This window comes from Salvelinus sp. IW2-2015, linkage group LG11 (genome assembly GCF_002910315.2).
Source record: "Salvelinus sp. IW2-2015 linkage group LG11, ASM291031v2, whole genome shotgun sequence".
NCBI lineage: Eukaryota > Metazoa > Chordata > Actinopteri > Salmoniformes > Salmonidae > Salvelinus > Salvelinus sp. IW2-2015.
In genome coordinates this window covers 2,318,959-2,335,764 of record NC_036851.1, presented here as the reverse complement: position 1 = coordinate 2,335,764, position 16,806 = coordinate 2,318,959, and the positions used below count along the sequence as shown (strand labels likewise).

At 42.9% G+C, this 16,806-nt stretch overlaps 1 protein-coding gene across 3 annotated transcripts in view; it reads left to right on the top strand.

The window, feature by feature from the left end:
* LOC111969658 (mitogen-activated protein kinase kinase kinase 12-like) overlaps positions 1 to 16,793 on the top strand; it is an 80,162-nt gene extending 63,369 nt beyond the window's left edge. For 2 of the 3 annotated variants that reach the window (XM_023995814.2, XM_023995816.2), the window contains 9 exons: positions 2,426 to 2,535; positions 6,864 to 6,980; positions 7,182 to 7,319; positions 7,611 to 7,862; positions 8,444 to 8,637; positions 8,985 to 9,265; positions 9,428 to 9,495; positions 9,651 to 9,945; positions 14,312 to 16,793. In XM_023995814.2, coding sequence (XP_023851582.1) covers positions 2,426 to 2,535; positions 6,864 to 6,980; positions 7,182 to 7,319; positions 7,611 to 7,862; positions 8,444 to 8,637; positions 8,985 to 9,265; positions 9,428 to 9,495; positions 9,651 to 9,945; positions 14,312 to 14,407 — 1,551 coding nt within the window. In that variant the 3' untranslated portion in view covers positions 14,408 to 16,793. The remainder of the gene's footprint in view (positions 1 to 2,425; positions 2,536 to 6,863; positions 6,981 to 7,181; positions 7,320 to 7,610; positions 7,863 to 8,443; positions 8,638 to 8,984; positions 9,266 to 9,427; positions 9,496 to 9,650; positions 9,946 to 14,311) is intronic. The other variant, XM_023995817.2, reaches the window with a different exon arrangement.
* The last annotated feature ends 13 nt before the right edge of the window (positions 16,794 to 16,806 follow it).

The following is a 16,806-nucleotide window of genomic DNA, read 5'->3' as shown; positions in this document are numbered from 1 at the left end:
CCACCATAGACATACAAAACACCATAGACATACAAAACCCCTAGACAATACAAAAACTAACGTACCCACCCTAGTCACACCCTGACCTAACCAAAATATAAATAAAACAGAGACATCTCAGGTCAAGGCGTGACAAAGGGTCTGAATACTTATGTAAATAAGGTATTTATGCTTTTTATTTTTAATACATTTGCTAACATTTCTACAAACCAGAGGAGTAGGGTGGATCCGAGCGTTCTGACCTAACATCAGCAGTCAAGCTGTTGGCTAACGTTGGCTAGCTTGCTAGGCTGTAATCGCTGCCAAAGGTGCTTCAACAAAGTACTGAGCAAAGGGTCTCAATACTTATGTAAATGTGATATTTCAGTTTTGTTTATGTAATCCATTTGCCAAAATGTATAAAACCCTGTTTTTGCTTTGTCATTATGAAGTATTGTGTGTAGATTGATGAGGGGGGAAACATCTATTTAATACGTTTTAGAATAAGGCTGTAACGTAACAATATATGGAAAAAGTCAAGGGGTCTGAATACTTTCCTGAATGCACTGTATATTTAAATAATAATACTATTTTTGTTGTAATACACCAACCCACAGTTTAGGAACCACTGCTCTACTGTACCCATAGAGATACACTATTACACTCCAGTGGCTTATGTCATAAACCTTAAACCAGAGGGTAATGTCACCCCTATTTCGATATAAATCCTGTCTAACAGCAGAAATGCTTAGTTTAGTTCTACCACCAAATAATGACAGGGGCAACTAATAGATATACCTGAATTGGGGGTGTGCACATATTGTTGTTGTGAATTTCACTTGGAGTGGAGAGAAACAACAACAAACGGGGAGGGGAGGGCACTGACACTGACACTGACAGCTAGCTGTGCACCATAGAATTAGGACATTGAATACTATGTAGAATGGGGATGAACCTTCTTATGATGCAGCCATTTTGGTCAGGGAGTTGGCCAACCACGGTTAGCCAGTGCTGTGATAAGATATTGTGTAAAATAATGAATTTGAAGAATATATCTACACTCTATGTTTGTTAGCTAGCTAGCCAGACAGGAATTATTCAATTGATTGTTCTAATTAACTGCCAATATGTCAACATTCCATTCAAACAATGCAGTCAATTCACAGCCATACAATGGCTGACACAAGTTGTTAATGTGACACGTATTGATATTGTATCATATAATAGCACTCACAGCTTTCCAATAAAACACACCTTTGACATTTATCGTCCTACATTTTAGAGGCTATTTTATACAGAAAATGTGTATAAAACCCGTAGAAACTGTGTTTATAATTACATGACTATATCTTAGCTTGACAATAATTCTATTACACAATTTCGGATATCACATGCCTTACTTTGATTTTCCTGCATAAGTAAAATCAGGATTATGCCTCTACTGCCATTAATTCCAATTAGACTGGTTTGAATTTTCCCTGACCAATATGGCTACCATTTTCACCCCACTCTGTCACTTTGAGGGTTTATGACATAGCCCTTCTTGTAATTTAATAGGATCCAAATGGAGGTTACTGACAGTTAGCTAGCTTTCTAGCTAGTCATGTTATCTCTTATTTTTGTCAAAGATCGAGGAGATCAATGAGTCTGAATCCTTATGCCATAGCTAATTCCCGATTGTTTTAATGGGGACGAGAAGCAGGGAGGCGGGTAGGAGAGGTGGAGAGGAGGCGCAGGGGAGAAGAGGCAGGGAGGAGGAGAGAGGAGGAAAGGCAGTGAGAAAAGGGGAGGGGGGGTAGGGAGAAGAGGCAGGGAGGAGAGACAGGGAGGAGAGGATGGAAGGAAAAGCAAGGAGTAGGGGAGGAGAGGCGGGGAGTAGGGGAGAGGAGAGGCAGGAAGGAGGGGAGAGGAGGGGAGAGGAGGAGAGTCTGGGAGGGAGGGGACAGAAGCAGAGATGATGGGAGGAGAGGCAGGCAAGAGGGGAGGAAATGCAGGGAGGAGAGGCAGAGAGAAGGGAGGGACATAGAGGAATGAGGGATGGCTGCATTAGCTTAATAACAAGAGCTACACACACACACAGAAGGGACCGTGATAGACTGACATGCACGCGAGCACACACACTTACTCTCTCTATCTCTCTCTCTTTAAAACCTTTCTGTCCTTGTAAAAGACAAGACAAACAGACAGCAGCTAGAGGGACAGGTCAGAATGATACACAGTCAGGAAAATGTCCACGGTGTCCTTTCAGAATGTTTTCACTGTGTTTACTGAGCACGATTGAGATGCTCAGTGACATGGATTCGTTTTGACCGTTGTTTTGATTGACATTTGATTGACACATGGTATGTCTATGCTGCTGTCTGTCTGACTGTTGTGACTGAGACACTATGGCCTGTGTTGCTGAGTTTTAACTAACACATGATCTGTTGCTGTGTCTGTGGTGCAGGCGGAGTGGCGAGTGGAGGTGAAGCAGCACTTTGAAAAGATCAAGTCTGAGGGGACCTGTATACACAGATTGGATGAGGAGATGATCATACGACGCAAAGAGGAGCTCAGGTACAGGGAGAGCATTATGGACGGATGAATGAATATTTGAGTGAGTGAGTGAGAAAGCAAGGGAATGAACATACAGAAATAATGCTACAAAAGATACAAACATACATACATAGCTACATACATACATACAGTGGCAAGAACTAGTATGTGGACCTCCCGGGTGACGCAGTGATTCTGAGTTCGAGCCCAGGCTCTGTCGCAGCCAGCCGCGACCGGGAGGTCCATGGGGCGACGCACAGTTGGCCTAGCGTCGTCTGGGTTAGGGAGGGTTTGGCCTTGTCTCATTGACCAGGTCGCAAGGTGTTTCCTCTGACACATTGGTGCGGCTGGCTTCTGGGTTGGATGTGCGTTGTGTCAAGAAACAGTGCGGCTAGGTTGGGTTGTGTTTCGGAGGATGCATGGCTCTCGACCTTCGCCTCTCCCGAGTCCGTACGGGAGTTGCAGCGATGAGACAAGACTGTATAAACTACCAATTGGGGAGAAAAAAGGGGTAATAAAAGAAAAAAAAGAAAAAATTATGTGAACCCTTTGGAATTACCTGAATTTCTGCATAAATTGGTCATGAAATTTGATTTGATCTTAATCTAAGTGACAACAATAGACAAACACAGTGTGCTTAAACTAATAACACACAAATTATTGTATTTTTCTTGTCTATATTGAATACATAATTTAAACATTCACAGTGTAGGTTGGAAAAAGTATGTGGTAAAACAAATTGTCTATAAATGGAGAAAGTTCAGCACTGTTGCTACTCTCCCTAGGAGTGGCCGTCCTGCAAAGATGACTGCAAGAGCACAATGCTGAATGCTCACTGAGGTTAAGAAGAATCCTAGAGTGTCAGCTTAAGACTTACAGAAATATCTGGAACATGCTTACATCTCTGTTGACAAGTCTACTATATGTAAAACACTAAACAAGAATAATGTTCATCGTAGGACACCATAGAAGAAGCCGCTGCTGTCCAAAAAAAACATTGCTGCACGTCTGAAGTTCGCAAAAGTGCACATGGATGTTCCACAGCGCTACTGGCAAAATATTCTGTGGACAGATGAAACTAAAGTTGAGTTGTTTGGAAGGAAGGAACACACAACACTATGTGTGGAGAAAAAAGACACAACACACCAACATCAAAATCTCATCTCAACTGTAAAGTATGGTGGAGGGAGCATCATGGTTTGGGGCTGCTTTGCTGCCTCAGGGCCTGGAAAGCTTGCTATCATCGACAGATTTCCCAAGTTTATCAAGACATTTTGCAGGAGAATGTAAGGCTATCTGTCTGCCAATTGAAGCTCAATAGGACATCACCCAGAAGTTGGGTGATGCAACAGGACAATGACCCAAAACACAGAAGTAAATCAACAACAGAATGGCTTTAACAGAAGAAAATACGCCTTCTGGAGTGGCCCAGTACTGATCTCAACCCGATTGAGATGCTGTTGCATGACCTCAAGAGAGCAGTTCGCACCAGACATCCCAATAATATTGCTGAAATGAAACAGTTTTGTAAAGAGGAATGGTCCAAAATTCCTCCTGACCGTTGTGCAGGTATGATCCGCAACTACAGAAAACATATGGATGAGGTTATTGCTGCCAAAGGAGGGTCAACCAGTTATTAAATCCAAGGGTTCACATACTTTGCCCACCCTGCACTGTGAATGTTTACACAACGTGTTCAATAAAGACATACAAACAAAACGTGTAATTGTTTGTGTGTTATTCGTTTAAACAGACTGTGTTTGTCTATTGTTAAGACTTAGATGAAGATCAGATCAAATTGTATGACCAATCCAGGTAATTCCAAAGGGTTCACATACTTTTTCTTGCCACTATACATACATACAAGCAGTGCCTTCGGAAAGTTTTCAGACCCCTTGACTTTTTCCACATTTTGTTACATTACAGCCTTATTCTAAAATGGATTAAATAAAAATAAATCCTCAGCAATCTGCACACAATACCCCACTAAATGCAAAGTGAAAACAGGTTTTTCGAAATGTTTAGAAATGTATTAAAAATAAAAAACAGAAATGCCTTATTTACGAGACTCAAAATTGAGCTCAGGTGCATCCTGTTTCCATTGATCATCCTTGATGTTTCTACAACTTGATTGGAGTCCATCTGTGGTAAATTCAATTGATTGTACATGATTTGGAAAGGCCCACACCTGTCTATATAAGGTCCCACAGTTGACAGTGCATGTCAGAGCAAAAAACAAACCATGAGGTCGAAGGAGTTGTCCGTAGAGCTCCGAGACAGGATTGTGTCGATGCACAGATCTGGGGAAGGATACCAAAAATGTCTGCAGCATTGAAGGTCCCCAAGAACACAGTGGCCTCCAACATTCTTAAATGGAAGAAGTTTGGAACCACCAAGATTCTTCCTAGAGCTGGCTGTCTGGCCAAACTGAGCAATTGGGGGAGAAGGGCCTTGGTCAGGGAGATGACCAAGAACCCGACGGTCACTCTGACAGAGCTCCAGAGTTCCTCTGTGGAGATGTAAGAACCTTCCAATCAGGCCTTTAGGTAGAGTGGCCAGACGGAAGCCACTCCTCAGTAAAAGGCACATGGCTGCCCACTTCGAGTTTGCCAAAAGGTACCTAAAGACTCTCAGACCATGAGAACCAAGATTGAACTCTTTGACCTGAATGCCAAGCGTCACGTATGGAGGAAACCTGGCACCATCCCTATGGTGAATTATGGTGGTGGCAGCATCATCCTGTGGGGATGTTTTTCAGCGGCAGGGACTGGGAGACTAATCAGGATCTAGGGAGAGATGAACGGCGCAAAGTACAGATCGATCCTTGATGTAAACCTGCTCCAAAGAGCTCAGGACCTCTGGGGCGAAGGTTCACCTTCCAACAGGACAACGACCCTAAGCACAGAGCCAAGACAACACAGGAGTGGCTTCAAGACAAGTCTCTGAATGTCTTTCAGTGGCCCAGCCAGACCCCAGACTTGAACCCAAGTGAACATCTCTGAAGAAACCAGAAAATAGCTGTGTATCGACGACATTTGAGTCAATTGGAGGTGTACCTGTGGATGTATTTCAAGGCCTACCTTCAAACTCAGTGCCTCTTTGCTTGACATCATGGGGAAATCCCAAGAAATCAGCCAAGACCTCAGAAAAAAAATGTACACCTCCACAAGTCTGGTTCATTCTTGGGAGCAATTTCCAAACGCCTGAAGGTACCACGTTCATCTGTACAAACAATAGTACGCAAGTATAAACACCATGGGACCACGCAGCCGTCATACCGCTCAGGAAGGAGACGCGTTCTGTCTCCTAGAGATGAACATACTTTGGTGCAAAAAGTGCAAATCAATCCCAGAACAACAGCAAAGGACCTTGTGAAGATGCTGGACGAAACAGGTACAAAAGTATCTATATCCACAGTAAAATGAGTCCTATATCAACATAACCTGAAAGGCCACTCAGCAAAGAAAAAGCCACTGCTCCAAAACCGGCATAAAAAAGCCAGACTATGGTTTGCAACTGCACATGGGGACAAAGATCATACTTTTTGGAGAAATGTCCTCTGGTCTGATGAAACAAAAATAGAACTGTTTGGTCATAATGACAATCGTTATGTTTGGAGGAAAAAGGGGGAGGCTTGCAAGCCGACGAACACCATCCCAACTGTGAAGCACGGGGGTGGCAGCATCATGTTGTGGGGGTGCTTTGCTGCAGGAGGGACTGGTGCACTTCACAAAATAGATGGCCTCATGAGGATGGAAAATTATGTGGATATATTGAAGCAACATCTCAATACATCAGTCAGGAAGTTAAAGCTTGATTGCAAATGGATCTTCCAAATGGACAATGACCCCAAGCATACTTCCAAAGTTGTGGGGAAATGCCTTAAGGACAACAAAGTCAAGGTATTGGAGTGGTCATCACAAAGCCCTGACCTCAATCCTATAGAAAATTTGTGGGCAGAACTGAAAAAGCGTGTGCGTGCAAGGAGGCCTATAAAACCTGACTCAGTTACACCAGCTCTGTCAGGAGGAATGGGCCATAATTCACCCAACTTTTTGTGGGTCAGGGAATTTCAGGGAATTTTTACTAGGATTAAATGTCAGGAATTGTGAAGCTGAATTTAAATGTATTTGGCTAAGGTGTATGTAAACTTCCGACTTCAACTGTACATATCAACATACAGCAAAAGCTTTACTGTGTGTGTTGTTTATGGCTGTCAAATGATGTTGATGATGTTGCTCACCAATTGTGTTCATTGCGCCTTTGCATACATCAAATTGAATGGCTAGCTCTACTGCGTGTTTTAACCCTGTCCGTCCCGTTCCATTCTCTCTCTCTCTCCGTCTCAGGCATGCCCTGGACATCCGTGAGCACTACGAGAGGAAACTGGACAGGGCCAACAACCTCTACATGGAGCTCAATGCTGTCATGCTACAGCTGGAACTCAAGGAGAAAGAGCTACTCAAGTGATAATCCTATTTATTGTTGCACACCTTTACAATCAATATCTACCTGTGTGTACAATATTCATGCTCATCTGCCAAAGACACAAGCAGGGAGAGGGAACGGCAGACATAATGTAATACATAATACAGACGTTTGTGATATGTTTACTGTGGCTAAGTAATGAATGAATGAATGATGTTGTGTGTGTGTGTGTTTCCCAGGAGGGAGCAGTCCCTGGATAAGAAGTACCCAGTATGCGTCAAACACCACAGCTCCAGACAAGAACGCTCGTCCAACTCCATGGAGAAACTCATCAAGAAACGCAACATACCTCAGAAACTGGCCTCTCACACCAAGAGGTGAGACTGAGGGGGGGAAACCATTGAACCATTCACACTCACTAATCCCACACATTCAATCCCTGTCTGTATACATGTGTTTTTGGATTAAATAGCATGTAACACTTACCGGGCATACGGTTATTATGTATTATTACTGGTTGTAAGCATGTACAGTTTGAGCCCTCACTGTATATTATTTATTTGGATACAAGGAGAAAGGCTGTAGCTGCATCTATTTCTCTTGACTTGACTTTGACTCTATTTATTCAGTGTACTGAAACTGTAGACTTTACGCACTGTGTGTTCCAGTAGGCCAGACCTGCTGAAGTCAGAGGTGATCCTCCCCAAACTGGACTCCTCCATCACCCAGGTGACCATCCCCTCTTGCCCCCAGAAGGGCTCCACGTCCCCGGGGAGGTCGCGTCGGGCCAAGTCCCGCTACAGGAAGGCAGGGAAGGGCAGCAGTGGAGACCTGGCTGGGCTGAAGGCAGCCCTGTCCTCTAACCTGGGCTTGGCTAATACTATGTCACTGACCACCACCAACACCACCTCCACACCCAGGTATTTACACTGAGTGTACAAAACATTAAGAACACCTTCCTAATATTGAGCTGCACCCCACCCCCCCAACCCCTTTTTTCCCTCAGAACAGCCACAATTTGTTGTGGCATGGACTCTACAAGGTGTCGATGTTGGCCCATGTTGATTCCAATGCTTCCCACAGTTGTGTCTAGTTGGCTGGATGTCATTTGAGTGGTGGACCATTCTTGAAACACACAGGAAACTGTTGAGCGTGAAAAACCCAGTAGCGTTGCAGTTCTTAACACAAACTGGTGGTGCTGGCACCTACTACCATACCTGTTCAAAGGCATCTTTTGTCTTGTCCATTCACCCTCTGAATGGCACACATACACAATCCATGTCTCAAGACTTAAAAATCCTTATTCAACCGGTCTCATTCCCTTCATCTACACTGATTGAAGTGGATTTAACAAGTGACATCAATAAAGGATCTTAGCTTTCACCTGGATTCACCTGGTCAGTCTGTCATGGAAAGTTCATATTTTGTACACTCAGTGCACATTGAAAACTATCCTCAAATCGGCCTTCAGGGCCCACAATAAAGATGTATCCCTCCCCAGCAGCAAGCAGCACCTGGACCCCAGCGCAGCCCTGAGAGGTCTCCAACATGACCTGCTGCTGAAGAAGATGTCTTCATCCAGCCCGGACCTTATCTCCACCGATCTGGAGGCAGAGGGCCGCAGCAAGGGACAGGAGAAGCCCGGCCTGGAGAGAGGGGGCAGCCAGAGCGCCTCTGCTGGCCTGGGAGGAGGAGGTGATGAATAGTTATAATAATGTCCCATAGGGAAATTTGCTGGTGATATACAGGGATACATGGCGTACATATAGGCGGTGTCCCAAATTGCAAACTATTCCCTACGTAGGGCGCTACTTTTGACTAGAGACCTATATGGTGGTGCACGATAAAGGGAATAGGGTGCTATTTGGGATGCATCCATAGTATATCACCTACATCACTTCAGTCACAGGACATAGATCACAAGACATGATCAAGACAGACATTCGTCAATAAATACACATTAACACAACATCTACAGTGTATAGTCCTTCTGTGTTTAGGAAATAAGGAAACTGATGCTGGTTGGTATGAATGACTTGCAGGTGGAGGGGGAGGTCGAGGTGGAGGAGGGACAGACGATCAGGCAGAGACCCCAATGCGTAGTGACACCCCCAGTAAGGACGCGGCCTCCATCCCGTTCTCCAGTAGCCCAGATTCACCCTGTGGGAGGGGGGCGACAGCAGGGAGGGGGTCGGTGCTGGGAGGCCCAGGGAGAATACCCCAGGATGAGAAGGAGGAGGAGGAGACGGGTATCATAAGGTCACCCAGGTGCTACCTCACACCTGCAGCACTGCTCTACCGAAAACAAGTCACACGCAAACAGGTAGATATGCCAGAAAAAAATATGTTTGTCTGTAATGCATAAGGTGCTGGTTCTTTTCCTAAAAACATTCCGACAATGTGCCAAATCAATTGAGAAAAATAGTTGTAAGATGAAGCTGATCCCTTTCTAAGTCTCATCATATCTCTTCCATGTCTCCTCCAGAGATGTGGTGTGTCCTCAGAGGAAGAGGAAGGGGAGGTGGACAGTGAGGTGGAGTTACCGCGGAGACGGTGAGAATATACATCTTATACATGATAATGTATATAGTCAAGATTCTAAAGTATATAGTCCAGCAGGAAGAACCTCTTGGTGTGATAAAAAATAGGTTGTGTCTGAGTTATTGAGAGCCCCATTATTTCATCTATTTCCTCTCTTCCCCATGCAGTCGGCCAGTGAGCATCAACAAGTGCCAGTCCCTGTCCACCTTCAGCTCTGAGAACCTGTCAGCAGTGTCCGTGTCGGACGGAGAGGAGGGCAACACCAGCGACCACTCCCACAGTGGCACGCCCGACGTGGTCAGCACCAACACGGATGAGCGGCTGGACGACAAGAGCGACGACCTTCTGTCCCAGGGGTCGGAGATCTCTGCCGACCCTACCCTTGACCCAGCCGAAGGCCTATCAGAGGAGGCCACCATCCGCCAGGTCAAGACCCAGCTCAACACAGAGCAGAGCTATGAGGTAGGCAGGGACAGGGTTACTCTGGGAACCGTAGAACTATGAGGTGGGGTACCGTAACAACTAGAACTGTGACAAAGTATTACCGTGACAACTAGAACTATGGTAACGTTGCCATGAGAACTGTTATGTTTAGCAATAATCGACGAGAAACGATGATTATAATGCATGCTCTGATCATTAAGGCTGCCATCCCTATAACAGAATATAGGTCTATATTTGGATTTTGCTCTTGTGTCGGGACCAGTGGCGGCCGCTGATTGGCTGGGTGTATGGGCGTGGGGGGTGGTTGAAGTTGTCAACAAAGCAGCATGACAGAAATATGCCAAGTTTTCAAACTACCGGTAGTTCCTTTGAAAAGATATTCAAAGTGATCTGTGCATTTGAACAACAGCGTAAACACACTTATTTCACTTTTGCATGTCACATGCTGCCACTGTTTTGAACAGATTAGATTATACTATTTAGAATGAGCAGCCAGCTCACGAACAAACAAGTGCACCAGGGAGAACGCAACAAGCATGCAGATGCAACAAGGGAAAACACATGATCTAACTGGGGATAGCTAATGTCACAAACCTTGATGTGCTAGCCAGTTAACTTTCATTATGAAATAACTTCATATTTGCGAGTAAGTCAGATATTAGAAATTGGCATGGGAGATAACTAGCTAGCAAGCAACCAGATAGCTATAGCTAGCTACTTATATCAAAGGTAGATAACTGGTTAATTTGACCAAAATATTTACCAAACTATTTCTCAATGTTTCTCAAAATTACTGTAGCTGGCCAATTCATTTGATCATGCTTTGTGATACACCCAGTTTTATGCTGTTTTAGTCCACACAACATGGTGCCTGCCTTGTCACCTACAGTAGAACCTGATGAACACCGTGGGGGAAACAATACAATTGTCCAGCCACGGTCATGCTTTTTTGTCCTACTATATCCGTGATGAGAAAGTTCTAGCTAGTGTATCCATCTGTCCTTGGACTCTTGTTGGATGTAGATGTCCGGTTTATCAGGTCCCAGGTTCTGATGACTGTTATGATGATATATTTCCAGATTAATTACAATGAACTTCATGTTTTAGCACCATCTGTACCTGACAGAGCAGATCTAGTCTCATGTGCGGACGTAAGCCACCTAGTGCGAGAGACTCATTAGGAGGGAGGCTAGACCAGACCCAGAAGTTCTGACTGAGTGCACATTTGAGTGCCCCAGGATGTTCCATTTACTTTGTGCTGTAAAAATTGATGCTTTATGATTTCACAGCTTGTTATGAACAATGTGCACTATATATTCAAAAGTACAGTGCATTTGGAAAGTATTCAGACCCCTTCACTTTTTCCACAATTTGTTACGTTACAGCCTTATTCTAAAATGGATTACATCGTTTTTTCTCCCTCATCAATCTACAAACAATACCCCATAATGACAAAGCAAAAACAGGTTTTTAGACATTTTTGCTAATGTATAAAAATAAATGAAATATCACATTTACATAAGTTTTCTGGCCCTTTACTCAGTACTTTGTTGAAGCACCTTTGGCAGCGATTACAGCCTCAAGTCTTCTAACGCTACAAGCATGTCACACCTGTATTTGGGGAGTTTCTTCCATTCTTCTCTGCAGATCCTCTCAAGCTCTATCAGGCTGGATGGGGAGCGTTGCTGCACAGCTATTTTCTGGTCTCTCCAGTAGAGCTCGACCGATTATGATTTTTCAATGCCGATACCGATTATTGGAGGACCAAAAAGCCGATACCGATTAATCGGCCGATTTTTATTTATTTATTTGTAATAATGACAATTACAACAATACTGAATGAACACTTTTATTTTAACTTAATATAATACATCAATAAAATCAATTTAGCATCAAATAAATAATGAAACATGTTCAATTTGGTTTAAGTAATGCAATAACAAAGTGCAATATGTGCCATGTAAAAAAGCTAACGTTTAAGTTCCTTGCTCAGAACATGAGAACATATGAAACCTGGTGGTTCCTTTTAACATGAGTCTTCAATATTCCCAGGTAAGAAGTTTTAGGTTGTAGTTATTATAGGAATTATAGGACTATTTCTCTCTATACCATTTGTATTTCAAATACCTTTGACTATTGGATGTTCTTATAGGCACTTTAGTATTGCCAGTTTAACAGTATAGCTTCCATCCCTCTCCTCGCCCCTACCTGGCCTCAAACCAGGAACACATCGACAACAGCCACCCTCGAAGCAGTGTTACCCATCGCTCCACAAAAACCGCGGCCCTTGCAGAACAAGGGGAACAACTACTTCAAGGTCTCAGAGCGAGTGACATCACCGATTGAAACACTATTAGCGCGCACCCCGCTAACTAGCTAGTCATTTCACATTGGTTACACCAGCCTATTCTCAGTAGTTGATGGGCTTGAAGTCAAACAGCACAATGCTTGAAGCACAGCGAAGAGATGCTGGCAAATGCACGAAAGTGCTGTTTGAATGAATGCTTACGAGCTTGCTGCTGCCTACCACCGCTCAGTCAGACTGCTCTATCAAATCATAGACTTAATTATAACATAATAACACACAGAAATACAAGCCTTAGGTCATTAATATGGTAAAATCCGGAAACTATAATTTCGAAAACAAAACGTTTATTCTTTCAGTGAAATACGGAACCATTCCGTATTTTATCTAAAGGGTGGCATCCATAAGTCTAAATATTCCTGCTACATTGCACAACCTTCAATGTTATGTCATAATTATGTTCAATTCTGGCAAATTAGTTCGCAACGAGCCAGGCGGCCCAAACTGTTGCATATACCCTGACTCTGCGTGCAATGAACGCAAGAGAAGTGACACAATTTCCCTAGTTTAATATTGCCTGCTAACATGGATTTCTTTTAACTAAATATGCAGGTTTAAAAAAAATATACTTCTGTGTATTGATTTTAAGAAAGGCATTGATGTTTATGGTTAGGTACATTCGTGCAACGATTGTGATTTTCTTTGCAGATGCGCTTTTGTTAAATCATCCCCCCGTTTGGCGAAGTTGGCTGTCTTTGTTAGGAACAAATTGTCTTCACACAGTTTGCAACGAGCCAGGCGGCCCAAACTGCTGCATATACCCTGACTCTGTTGCACAAAACGCAAGAGAAGTGACACAATTTCACTAGTTAAAAGAAATTCATGTTAACAGGCAATATTAACGAAATATGCAGGTTTAAAAATATATACTTGTGTATTGATTTTAAGAAAGGCGTTGATGTTTATGGTTAGGTACACATTGGTGCAACGACAGTGCTTTTTTCGCGAATGTGCTTGTTAAATCACCCGTTTGGAGAAGTAGGCTGTAATTCAATGATAAATTAACAGGCACCGCATCGATTAAATGCAACGCAGGACACGCTAGATAAACTAGTAATATCGTCAACCATGTGTAGTTAACTAGTGATTGTTAAGATTGTTTTTTATAAGATACGTTTAATGCTAGCTAGTACCTTACCTTGGCTCCTTGCTGCACTCGCATAACAGGTCGTCAGCCTGCCACGCAGTCTCCTCGTGGAGTACAATGTAATCGGCCATGATCGTGTCCAAAAATGCCGATTACCGATTGTTATGAAAACTTGAAATCGGCCCTAATTAATCGGCCATTATGATTAATCGGTCGACCTCTACTCTCCAGAGATGTTCAATCGAGTTCAAGTCTGGGCTCTGGCTGTGCTACACAAGGACATTCTGAGACTTGTCCCAAAGCTACTCTTGTGTTGTCTTGGCTGTGTGCTTAGGGTCGTTTTGCATTTGGAAGGTGAACCTTCGTCCCAGTCTGAGGTCTCTAGGACGAGTCTTGGTGGTTCCAAACTTCTTCCATTGGGTGGCCACTGTATTCTTGGGGACCTTCAAGGCTGCAGAAATTTCTTGGTACCCTTCCCCAAATCTGTGACTCGACACAATCCTGACTCTGAGCTCTACGGACAATTCCTTCGACCTCATGGCTTGGTTTTTGCTCTGACATGCACTGTCAACTGTGGGACCTTTATATAGACAGGTGTGTGCCTTTCCAAATCATGTCCAAGGAATTGAATTTACCACAGGTTGACTCCAATCAAGTTGTAGAAACATCTCAAGGATGATCAATGGAAACAGGATGCACCCGAGCTCAATTTTGAGTCTCATAGCAAAGGGTCTGAATACTTATGTAAATAAGTATAATTTGCTAAAATTTCAAAAAGCCTGTAATCGCTTTGTCATTATGGGGTATTGTGTGTAGATTGATGAGGGAAAAATGTATTTAATCAATGGCTAGGAAAAACTGTATTAATAACCAGTCACAATGTAGTAATGCCCATTGCCATCCTCTAACTCTGCCTCTCCACCTCACCCCAGGGCCTGTATGATGACTCTGAGTGTGACAGTGCTGAGCTGGACTACTCAGGCTGCACAGAGCCCCAGCCCCATAGGCTCCCCAGCACCAACTGGTGAGGAGGCCAGGCCACAGCCTCAGACTGAGACCCAGGCCCATTCCCCCCCAGACCTCAGCCCCAGCCTCCTGGACAGGCCTATGTACAGCCAACCAAACACCCCCCACCCTCAACTCAACCTCCCTTCTCTCATTTCCCAGTCCCAGCCTTGCAAAAACACTTCCAACAAGCCAACTCACCTCACCTACAGGGACCTCTGCAACACCATACTACAGATGTAACTTCTACATGTTAAAGTGATTCTTTCACTATCCGTTGTTCTTTCACTATCCGTTGTTTCTTACTTCTCTATTTTGTCCAAAAAATTGTCATACTTTATTATCTATTCTATGTAAAGTCTCCCATTCAGATTATATGTCTACATTGTCAGAGAGGCATCTGCACTTTGTATACTTGATTGGTACGGATTATTTCATGTCCAAAATCTTTTGTTTCCTCACAAGGATCGTGCACTGAGTGTCGTTTAATTTATTTCTTGGGTATTAGAGAGAAAATCAATGTTTACATTCTTCCTCTTTATATTTTCACATGTATTTATAAATGTTTTTCATCAGGGATTTTGTTGTCCACATTTTTTTATACAATCTGTATTTTATTTAATGTAACATGTATGTAAATATTTGGACCTCTTGAGACACTTATTCAATTAACAAACATTTGTAAGAGTTGAAATGTGAGACTGGATCATCTAATGGTGCTGACTAATGTTTTACACTAGAGGGCGCTATTGAATTGTACCAGACAACAGAACTCGGGTGCATTCAGCAGGGCACAACATTGTGGATATTTCAGATAGAAAAAGATTATGTAGAACATACATACCTCTCTGACATGTAGAACAAATGAACCATGTCAGCTCTATTCATGACATTTCTATCTGAACCATTCAACGTTTGCCTACTGAACATGGCCCTGAACAGATATTCTATTGGTCAGATACCGGATGCTGTTCATGAAGATGATGACAGGGCATTAATAAGCATAGAAATATAATCTAATAATTATATTTCTATGGCATTATATTTCTATGGCAAGACAGGTTGAAGAGAGCAGAACAATGATAGATAATGAACAACACCAAGCAATATGTCCACTAACTCTGAATCATTCCCCTGGCTGTAAACTAAAACTACATCCCCTTTCTTCCAGGGTCTGACCGCACTTGTTTTTGTAGATTAACTCGTGTTTATTTGGTATTGCACTCTTTATACTGTATTAAAATGCAATACTACGTACTAGGATACCATTGAGAACAAAACCTCAGGTCAAATCTCAAATGGCACCCTAATCCCCACAGCTCTGGGTCAAAAGTAGTGCACTTCATAGGAAATAGAGTGCCATTCGAGACGAAGCCTCAGTCACCGACCATGTGCATTGCCATCTACAAGTGTAAAGATACTAGATCAGATCACTAAAGCATGGTTGTAATATAGTATGTATGGGTTGTASTTGTATTTTTTGTCCAAATGCAGATGTTAGTCAGAGCATGAGGCTCAGATCAAAGGGACTTAATCACCCATAGAAACAGAATCTATAGAAAAAAGGGAATCTACCACTCACTAATTAACTCATGAGCAGCAGACTAGTGTGTTCCTAAACTAACTAGTTGTTCTGCAACTAGTTACTTTCCTGTCAACTAAGGTTGCGTCCCAATTCTAAATCCTTATCACCTAAATGTGCACTTGTTCACTTCCCTTCTTGGATTGAAAAGGAAAGGACTGCTGTAAGAAATATGGTGGAACCACCCTCTACCAATCCAAATATATGTTTTATTGCGCAAGTGTGAACTCGGGCAGCATCGGGATGCAATAGAGGCCTATGTTTAAACAGCCTCCGTTCCATCCTCTCCTATCAAATGACTCAGCAGGTTCCATTTGATAAGCTATAAAATGGCAGCTCCTGTGTTCTGTAAGGTTTTATATATCCACTAGTATTTATTTTCTGTAAAAGCATACATTTTGTAAAAAACGGGTTAAAAAAAATCTCTGAATTTATTCTGTCCTCATAACTTTTAATTGGTTTTATTTTCTAGGCTTTTTTGCTCATCTTTCTCAAGGGTGCCAATCATTTCGGACCTGACTGTAGATGTGGACAAATAATGAATTGTTTTGTTGCCAATACAGCAAAACACCACTGCCCTATGGTGACTGGAGAAAGAGGCTCCTGTATGTTTCYGATTAGCCTGATGTGTTGATTTGTCTTACCAAGTCCCTATGGTAAATGTCACGTTAATGTTTGTGCAGCACAACACTAACCGATTTGGCTCCAAGCTAGTTTCCAATATGCTGAATCAAAAACAGACTCCTCGTCCCTTTGAAAGTACATGTTTTGTTTTTATATCACATCTGTGTACAATAAATATATTTAAGAAACAAATAAAAATCACTGTTCAAAAACTGG